The following is a 9,525-nucleotide window of genomic DNA, read 5'->3' as shown; positions in this document are numbered from 1 at the left end:
TGCATGCATTTGTATCAAATGAATTCAGATTTTAACCTCACACATTTCCCTGATGGCTGTAAGGAAGCTCTCAACGTTTTCAAACTGTCTCAGGTGCTGGGATGTTGGGAACACCTTTCGCCCCCCGCCCCCTGACGCATGGGAGTTGTAGTCTCTGTGCTTAGGGCTCATTTTTCCCCGTGAACTACATTTCCCAGAGGGCTCCCCTTTCCGGTAGGCCGGCCCCGTCCTTCCGCGGCCGGGCGGCAGCAGCATGAGCGGTGAGTTTGCGGCGTTATTCACCGCATCGCTCTTCTTTCATTAGCCGGCCTTGGTTCGGCTGTCAGCCCGTCCCCGCCGCTAGCACAGCACAAGGGACACGGGGGGGTCCCTATGGCGCGGGGGTCCCTTTGGATTTCTGGCCTGTAGCCCTTTGTAGGATCCTGTTCCTTTTCTACCTTAACCTTGCCTGATCTTTTCCTGTGGAGCATCTTGGGCGTGTGCTAAAAACAAACTCTAGCCTCAGATATCCGTAGGTACGTTTAAGGCGTTTCACTTGTTATGCAAAGAGTTTTGGTTTTGGGTGGGTTTTTGTTTTGTTTTGTTTTTTAATCTCAGCAATTTCATTTTAAAAGCAGCTTTGTATTTGACAAGAAATATTCCATCCTTTAATATTTTCTCTTCCATAAGTCCTTACCTGGTTCACAGCAGCTTTCAAATGTATCTAAATGTATCTGTAATTTTTGCTTTCTCTCTCCTGTGGGCCAACCCCTATTACATTTCTATTTCATTTTGCCTCTGAGCATTTCCTTCTGAGAGATCTTTTGATGATAAGGGGCAGGAACGAAGAGTTTTCATCAGTTAAAGCAATTTAATTACCATCAAGCTGGCTTAACAGCCTTTGGGGAGCATCATGACACAAGTTACTCTCAAAGCAAATTAGTTTATTGGGAGACTTTGTCCCTTCTAATGAATTCATATGGGAAATTAAACCTCTTTAGAGGGAATGCCCAACACGACTCCTGCTAAACAGCAAAACAAAGCAAAAATCATTGCAAACAGAATCACTGCTCAGATGCAAAAAGCAATTCAGACTATGGAGTCTGTCCAATCTTCCCTGCATTTCAACTGATGATGACAAAAAGCCTTGAGAACTGAAGACTAACTGAGCCAAAGCTACCCTTTGCCACTAGCAACAATTTAGTATCAGTGCTTGGAGCTGAACACCTAAACTTCAGCTGTATGTAAGCCCTCAGTTATCCACCAGTACTAGGTGTTACAGTAAATGGAGCAATTTTTAAATACATCTGAAGTTTAGGTGTTCAGGAGATCATCCCGTTTTATCAGTAAAGTTTTTCCTCTGTCTTCAATGTCTCGTACAAACCCCCTGCTTAGGGAGATTAAAGGAGGCAGAAATACCAGACAGTCAATTCTCAGGACTGTTGCTCTCAAAGCTTTTTGTACATTATTTGCAAAACCATACCAAAAACCATAACAGAAAAAATAGCTTTAAAACAGTGAAATGGAGAAAGAACTGCAGACTGTTGGAATGCCCAAACAAAATCAAAGTCCAAACCCATGCCCTCGTGTCTCAACAGGTCCTGCACACAATTCCAGGCTACTTAGTCAGCAAAGCCATCCACCCTGCCTGTCCCCAGCAGGGCATGTCATTCCTCCCTTAAAGCAGGGCATCCCTCCCATTCCTACCTGCCAGGCAGTTCCTTCTGCCCCAAACTTTGGATGATCCCTTCTCTCTCAGAAAGCCCCTGTGTCTGCTGGGGAATCAAAGCAGTGCCCGTCCATCCCCCCACTGACTCTGGGAAGTGGCACCCACAGAAGAGGAAGTGCCAGAGGCATTTAGACAGTACCCTAATCTTCAGTCCCATTTCAAGGCCTGTTTTGCACCAGGCCTTTGTAAAAAACAAAAACAAAAAGTGAACCAAAACATGCCATACAGGAGTAACTCCAGTCAAGGCCTTTGTCTGGGGGTGGGTGAAACATTTTGAAGTTGTTTTTGTCTCCCTTCCTATAGCATGTGTTAAGGATGGGGTAAATATAAAAGACTGATTTGGAGCAGGCAGAGTGTTAAAAATGCAAAACAATGGTCTCTTCTGGGGAGGAACCAGCCAGTGCCTCTGGAGTGAGGTTCTTGGCCTTCCTGCCATTTCCCCTCTGGCCAGCTGCACATACCTGGGAAAGACTTCACATGCACAGGTCTTTCTGGGCTCTTTCCAAGTCCTCTTAGGCAGCCATCCTTCACACCAGGGTAGAACAGCAGGAACCTGCAAGTCAGAGTTGTTAACTTTGTGCTCAGTGTTCCCCTCTTTCAGAAGAACATACTTGGATGGTGGAATTTAGTTCATGTTTCCAAAATAATTTTTTTCTTTATTAAAAAGAGAGCAAAGAATACTTAGCAGCATAATTTCCCAGAGAATCACAAGCAAATGGCATTAAGGACGTGCTTTTTGCTTTCTGTTACCTGCCATGTGTTCTGTTCTTGCCTTTTAGCTGAACATGTTCTCTGCCAAGAATGGGTCTGGCATTTTCAGAGCTGTCAGACTGCATCATTGCAGATCCCGTTCTGTATCCAGAGCCTCTCCAAACTTGACTTTCGTGCCAGCCTGTCTTCCCCCAGATCCTGCAGAAGTGGAGGAGCTGCAGCGCTTTGTTTCTAACTCCAAGAGGCTGTTTGTAATGACTGGAGCTGGAATCTCCACGGAGTCAGGGATCCCTGACTACCGCTCTGAGGGCGTGGGGCTCTACGCCAGGACAGACAGACGGCCCGTCCAGCACGCTGAGTTTGTCCGCAGCGCCAGTGCCCGGCAGCGCTACTGGGCAAGGAACTTCGTGGGCTGGCCCCAGTTCTCCTCCCACCAGCCAAACAAGGCACACCTGGTGCTGAGAGACTGGGAGAAGCTGGGCAAGCTGCACTGGCTGGTGACCCAGAACGTGGATGCCCTTCACACCAAAGCCGGGAGCCAGCGCATGACGGAGCTGCACGGCTGCACACACAGGTACTGCTGCTGGCACGGGGGGGTTGTCAGTGGTGACTGACATGCAGCTGCAGTGTCAGCTGCTGAGAAAGGAGACAAAACCTCCATGCTGCATTTCTGGAGATGACAGACACAAAGGTGGACAAAAAGATCACAACCCAGTGCTGTTCACACTATTTAAGAAACATGACCACCACTCCGTTTTTTTGGAGCATTATTTGGATCACTTTCCTTGAAACCTGCATCCATTTCCCCTTTCCTTGGTACAGCAAATGTCCTCTTTAGTAAAGAGAACAAGGGGATCATGAGGATACAAGGATTATCCACCTTAAGCAGAATAGATAGGGCCAGAATTGCATGGGATATATGTACTGGAGAAGGGCCATCACAGCCTGGCTGGGATATGAACTGAGAGAGAGGATGCATGGCAGGGTTGAAAGCACTTCCTCTAGAGTATTCCTACAAAGTAACAGAGTAGAAAGACATCTCCTTGACCTGTACTATTTGGTAAATATATGTGACAGGCCTCCTAAGGAACAAGTTAGAGTCTCCAGATCTTCAGCTGACATGAAACTCTCCATTAAGACTTTGCTCTGACTTTCAGGGTTTTCTGCCTGGCCTGTGGAGACCGAATCTTGCGTTCTGAGCTCCAGGAGCACTTTGAAGCTCTGAATCCTACTTGGAAAGCTGAAGCGTTTGGGGTGGCTCCAGATGGGGATGTCTTCCTGACGGACGAGCAGGTGCGCAATTTCCAAGTGCCAGCCTGCCGTAAGTGCGGTGGGATCCTGAAGCCTGATGTGACCTTCTTTGGGGACACAGTGAGCCAGGAAAAAGTCAGTTTTGTACACCAGCGCCTGGCAGAGTCAGACTCCATGCTGATAGCAGGATCCTCTATGCAGGTAAGTAGGTCTGCCTCCCAAACTGCATTCCTACTTCTCTGCTACTCTGCCTGCAATGATCCTTGGTCCCACAGCTTAGGACTACAAATGGCTTGTGGATCAGACCAGCATTTGCAGAGCTTCTTTGTAATTTGTTTTTACTGTGGTTGGAATCTGGCTTTATGGGTGACCTCTTTGGGCGTCCCTGTCACTCTTTGCCATCTGCTTCATGCTGCTGTAAATACTTCCATTCAGACCTCTCTCTGCTGCCTCCTCCATCAGGTCACAATTGTCCATAAAGGCAAGATACCTGATATAATTCATTCCTCACATTTTTTTACCTGAAATTTTTAGCCTTTGGTAGCTTTTTAGGCCTCATGGCACACTGTGTAAAATACCAGGTTTTAGGACCTCTCATTCTTTATAAAATTCTCAATAAGAGAGCTGAAATATCTCTACTGCTTGGGGTTGTCCTTTGTATCACAATGTGTTTTCGCCACTAGCCTCTTATCTATAAGGTAAGGTAACTAAACAACAGGGGTTTCTAAACCCATAGAAGCTTTTGTAATGGTGTTTATGTAAGATAATTTTTTCCAGGAACAAGTTCAATTACATAAAAAAAACCTTACTCTTAACACCTCCCAGAAGGAGATAAAACCAAGGCTGACTGATTGTGATTCTCTTGGCTTCAGGATACTGGATACAAATTCCTTAAGCTTGCACTTCTTAAGCTTATAATCCTCTGTACAGAAATGATTGAAATGCCTTAGGTTTGTTCTTGTACTACCTTAGCTGGGCCATGCAGGAACCATCAAAGTGCAACATTTAAGTACCTGTAATAACTAATAAAAACTGCTGCAGTGATTTACTAAAAGACAAGGACATTTCCCTTCAATCTGCTCTGAAGCTTCATTTTCTATGAAACTGCAAATCCTTCACTGACAGAGGTTGAAAGCTGTTCTATTCTGTGCACTCCTGAATGAAGACATTTCCTACCTGAGCTTAGTGCAGCTGCCTAACACAGCCCTTTCCCCATTGCCACTGGCACCTATTTTATTCCTTTCTGTAACTCTTCTTTTGCCTAAGCTGCCTGTAATTTTGTTTTCTGGTACTCCTGCAGGTGTACTCTGGTTACAGGTTTGCTCTTGCTGCCCGGGAGAAGAAGCTGCCAATTGCAGTCCTTAACATTGGGCCCACCAGGTTAGATCACTTTGCATCCTTAAAGCTGAATTCTCGCTGTGGAGAGCTGCTGCCTTTGATTGTTTGCTCATGACCCAACCAGCTGAGCTTCAGTAGCTATCAGGATTAAAGTTATTTTTACAAGGTGAGTACCTTCCCTGGTCAGTCACCTTTCAGGGTAAGAATACGAGTTCCTGGCAAATGCTGAGACTGAGGTGTGCTGACTGAAAAAATGTTCCCTCACTGCACCAAAAGGTGGCTGTAAATTTTAATCTGTAATTGGTCTGCTCTGATGGGCCATGATGCTGTTTCCCATGATCATAAACAAAAAACATACTAAATGCTTGCACTCCCAGAGAATTGGGCAGGAGTATCCAGAAGACTCAGTAGTGTAGAATTCCAATCCATTTGTTACTACCAGGAAACTACAGGGGATCACCTGTAGTTCCACAGAACCTGATCACAACTGTTGCCTTTGCAACTGACAGTTCAAAAGCTGTTCCTGATTGAATTGGTCCAGCTAATCCTAATCAAACACTGCTGTTTAAAATAATCAATTCAGCCGATAAAGCAGTTTCTTTCTTCCTCTCCTGCAGGACTCAGAAAGGGAAAAACTCCAATCCAAGAGGCAGCTGTGAGATGCAGTGCACTGCCGCTGAGGGCACCAGGAGAGGGCAGCAAGCCTCACACGTGTCAGCCTCACCAGTTCTCTCCACGAAACCATCTCCATGTATCAGGAAACAGAATGAGGATGAAAAAAAATTACTTTTCTGCCTTCCCTTGCCGTTAAACAGTGCCTTTTCTTTCACTGGGACAGGATAATTGGACTACCACGTCTGAGGACAAAATACTTTTCTTTTAATTGTCTCCAGAGGAGAAGGGGGGGACAGGGATTTTGACCAGGTAATTTGAGGCTGTAACACAGGAGGGCGATGTGGGACACTGCTGGGGGATCCAGTGTCACTGGTGGGATACTGTGGAGTGTGTGCAAAGAGGAAAAGGAGGCAAGAGGAACTGCAATGGTCACTTTAAAGAAAAAAGGTTCAAAAGAGAAGCTGAACAAGAACACTGCTCTTGTAACAGATTATTTGGAAGCACAGGCTATAAGGCTGATGAAGTCAGCATTTCTCTCAACTGTCAGTTGACAAGCTAAACTGCTTCCTATCCAACCCCTTTAAAAATTAAATATTGTTGAGATGTCAGAGGAGTTACTTGAAGCTAGTCTGACCAGCACTACTTTCAGTGAGGCCACTACATTTTCCAGAATGCATTTTTGAAGATGTTATTTCATTAATAAATAGCTAAGGAGCCAATTAAAATTGTTTAGAAGATTGAGACTATTTGCATTGTAATTTTCTCTCCCTCCTAATATCTATTTAAGTACATTCTTAATAGCCAGTTTAGATTCTTTTTTTTTTTTCCACTGCAAAAATGCAGTTTGTAATTACTAGCAGCTGATGAATTAAGAGAGCAATACAATTAAATCTGTACAATAGGTCTCCCTCAGGAAGTTCTCTCTGTTGAAAGGAGCAATTTCCACACTCCTAACAGGAGATCCATCACTACTGGATAGTGATTTTTTGTTGATCCTCAGATGCTCAGGATGATATTGTAAGCTCTGTCAGACTGTTCACAGAGTAAAATACAGAACCTGGCACAAACTAGAACACTAACTTTTTGACCTGATCTTATTCATGAAACTACCACTCCCCCCTCCTAGCTCTGAGGGATTTAATTGTTGGGGTTTTCCAAGTGTCCCCTCCTACTCCAAGTAATGTGTCCTGGACTAATATTTTGACAAGAACTGTAACAAGCAGTTGGAAACAAGGATGCCAGAGTCATCTGCTAAAAGGTCAAGTAGCAAAGCAAGGATAGCTGACCACAGGATACAAAGTTCATTTTTGCTTTGTTGTCGATTCAAATCCATGCCAGGAGAGAGCAAATAAAGCAGAGAATCTAAGGGATACATAAGGCATACAATTTCTGCAGAAGGCAGAGGGCATTAAGATGCCTAACACATTTCAAGATTTGGCTGTATTGGGTTAGAGGAGAGACAGCTTCACTTTGAAGCCAAGCAAGAACAGTTTAGGACTCCCACCTGCATTCTGCTCGCGTTGAATGGTGACGCCACTTCCCAATGACTCAGGTTTCTGCTGCTTGGCAGTGAGCAAAGCTCACAGATCTCTCTCCATCTTTAGCAGTCCTGTCACAGTACAGCTGTCCCACCAACCAAAGCTGTTGCAGAAATCATGCCTAAAGCACAGCAGAGTCTCCACATACACCATATTTTCATGTAGGGGCTTTCCCTGTAAGAAGAGATGCCAATGCCTCAGCAGGGGAGCTGGGGCTGAGTTTCTCACTATCCACATCATCTTCTCCCCCTCCATGAACCTTACACAACACTGGTGTGTCAAAACCAGAGGCTGCAGGTTCAGTGCCAGTAGAGCCAGCATTTTGAGAAGGTGTGGGAACATTGCCAAGCAGTCTAAAACAAGTCTTATAATGAGTTCTGTGACAGGTAACTACAACTCCCACATCTACCCCTGCCTTCTCTCCAGTTCTGCAGCTGAGCCTGTGGGAGAGGAGTCAGGGTGTCCCTTCAGCATCACTCTCAGATGAGTCATTACCCCAATTGTACTTTTAAGCCACCAGGACAATGACTCAGAATAAATAAAAATAACAGTAAATTTCCTCTGCATGGTTTATTACTATATGGTAATGAGCATATCTACAACAACTGTACGAGGCTGAGATGAAGAAGTTCATTCTTTTTTCTCTTAAGTTAATCCAGCACTACTAAAATTGACCTCTTTTAGAGCAGGGTCAGAGCACTTCAATTCTTAACGTATTTCCCAAGATACCATTAAGTTTGCTCACATGAGAAATGCCTGAGAGAGCCTAAAATTCCTACACCAAAAGTCATGACATGAAATTAGCTAAATCAACAGCTTTTGCTCTTCTCTTTTTCTTACAGCTTCCTCCTGAAGCTTGGATAGCTGAGCTGAGAGTACCTCATAATGAATTTTTCTTCTGCTCTTCTGAAAGTGGGTTGGAGTTACCCAAAGCAAATAAAAGTTACTTCCTATTTGGCAAATCTTGTCTTTGTTTCTGGGCAAATTCTCAGAGCCATCTGTAATTGAGTCTGAGGAAGGTATTTCACATACTGAGCTCCAGTGAGGGCAGCACAGAATGCAGATGGCCCAAAGGGTTTAGTGCCCATGGTGTAAGTGCAGCCTCACACATCTTACAGTCAGTTTGCTCCTATTGACACACCTGCTTGTTCATTACTTCTGGAAAATGACCCAAAACCCTGGGCATGCAGAACTTGGGAGGTTCAGTGGAGTGAAGGTGACTAAATCTACCATCTAGAGTGTGCTTCTTCCCCTGTGACTGCTTGGATGTCACCCTTTCCTAGCCTTTGCAGTAGGCAGGGAAACCAGAGTACAGTCAAGCCAGATGGGCTTTAAAACCACTGTTCCAGAATGTTCCTGCAATTCTGTGTGCAGCTCCCTGTCATCTCCCTTCCCACCAAGGAAAGGTACCCCAGTGCACTTCTTCCCTTCTGCACCACTAACTAGACAATGGCAGAGAAAAAGAGAAGCCGAGCCTGAAGAGGATAAGCAAGAGTGCAAGTGTCTCAAATTGGTCTCCAGGCCCAAACAGAAACTGGCACAGGATCTTTACCATCAGCAGAACTGTTTGCTCTCTGCACGTCTCACCTCAGCTGGAGCACTCTTTTTCATCTGTGCAATGCCCATGTAGTTAAGAGTAATTCAGCTCTCCCTGCAGAGAGTGAAAAATCTTGGCATAGAAAACAACAATAGAGAAAAGATAAGAGCCTGAGACTTCACTTCTGCAGTGAGCCCACAGAGCTGCTCTCCCTCCAGCATCCTATGCAGCAGCAGGTGTGTAGGGTCTCAGAGCTCCCCCTTGCTGAGCACAGGGATACCTCGCATTCCAGGCAATCCCTTTCTGCTTTGGAACAGAGGTACAGCATGGTAGATCTTCACACACTCCTTGTACTCCCCTACACTGGCAGTTCAAGCAGTCACCAGCTCTGCTCTTACTCTTCCTACAATGTTCCTCAAAGCCCTAATGAGCAGCTTTGCACAACCCCTTCAGCCTCCCCACCTGTGCTGTTCATTAGGGCCTGACACTCTGCATTATGTGGGAAGGCTCCCTATGGATGGGGAATGTTTGGGTTTAATGGTGGGTCTTTCACACCACCAAAGCACCATGGAAATGAGAAGCGTGATCAAGGGACCGATCATAAGTGCAGGCTTATAAAATCTGTGTGGAGTAAGACAGATATGGAATCAATTTGAGCCTTTATCTGTCTGTGGGGTTTATCTACGGAATGCTAGCATACTCCAAATGCTGAATGCCAGGAGTATGTATACTGCTCACCTCAAATCAAAAGTTCTTGCTACAGGCAAAATTCATAAATTCATATTAAGTTTCTTAATGCTTCCAATGCACCCCAGCAATCTTCCCTA

At 45.1% G+C, this 9,525-nt stretch overlaps 1 protein-coding gene across 1 annotated transcript; it reads left to right on the top strand.

The window, feature by feature from the left end:
• Nucleotides 1-225: 225 nt before the first annotated feature.
• Nucleotides 226-5,136, top strand: SIRT4 (sirtuin 4; the record flags this gene model as incomplete). The annotated part of the gene is given in 5 exon segments (XM_084217015.1): nucleotides 226-260; nucleotides 2,488-2,993; nucleotides 3,577-3,871; nucleotides 4,971-5,114; nucleotides 5,116-5,136. Coding segments are annotated over 4 exon segments (960 nt in total). The 5' UTR covers nucleotides 226-260; nucleotides 2,488-2,493.
• Between the last annotated feature and the right edge of the window lie 4,389 nt (nucleotides 5,137-9,525).

Source organism: Fringilla coelebs (assembly GCF_963513975.1).
Source record: "Fringilla coelebs genome assembly, chromosome: 17".
NCBI lineage: Eukaryota > Metazoa > Chordata > Aves > Passeriformes > Fringillidae > Fringilla > Fringilla coelebs.
Note: the sequence above shows the minus strand (reverse complement) of the source record. Positions and strands in the feature narration are given on the sequence as shown.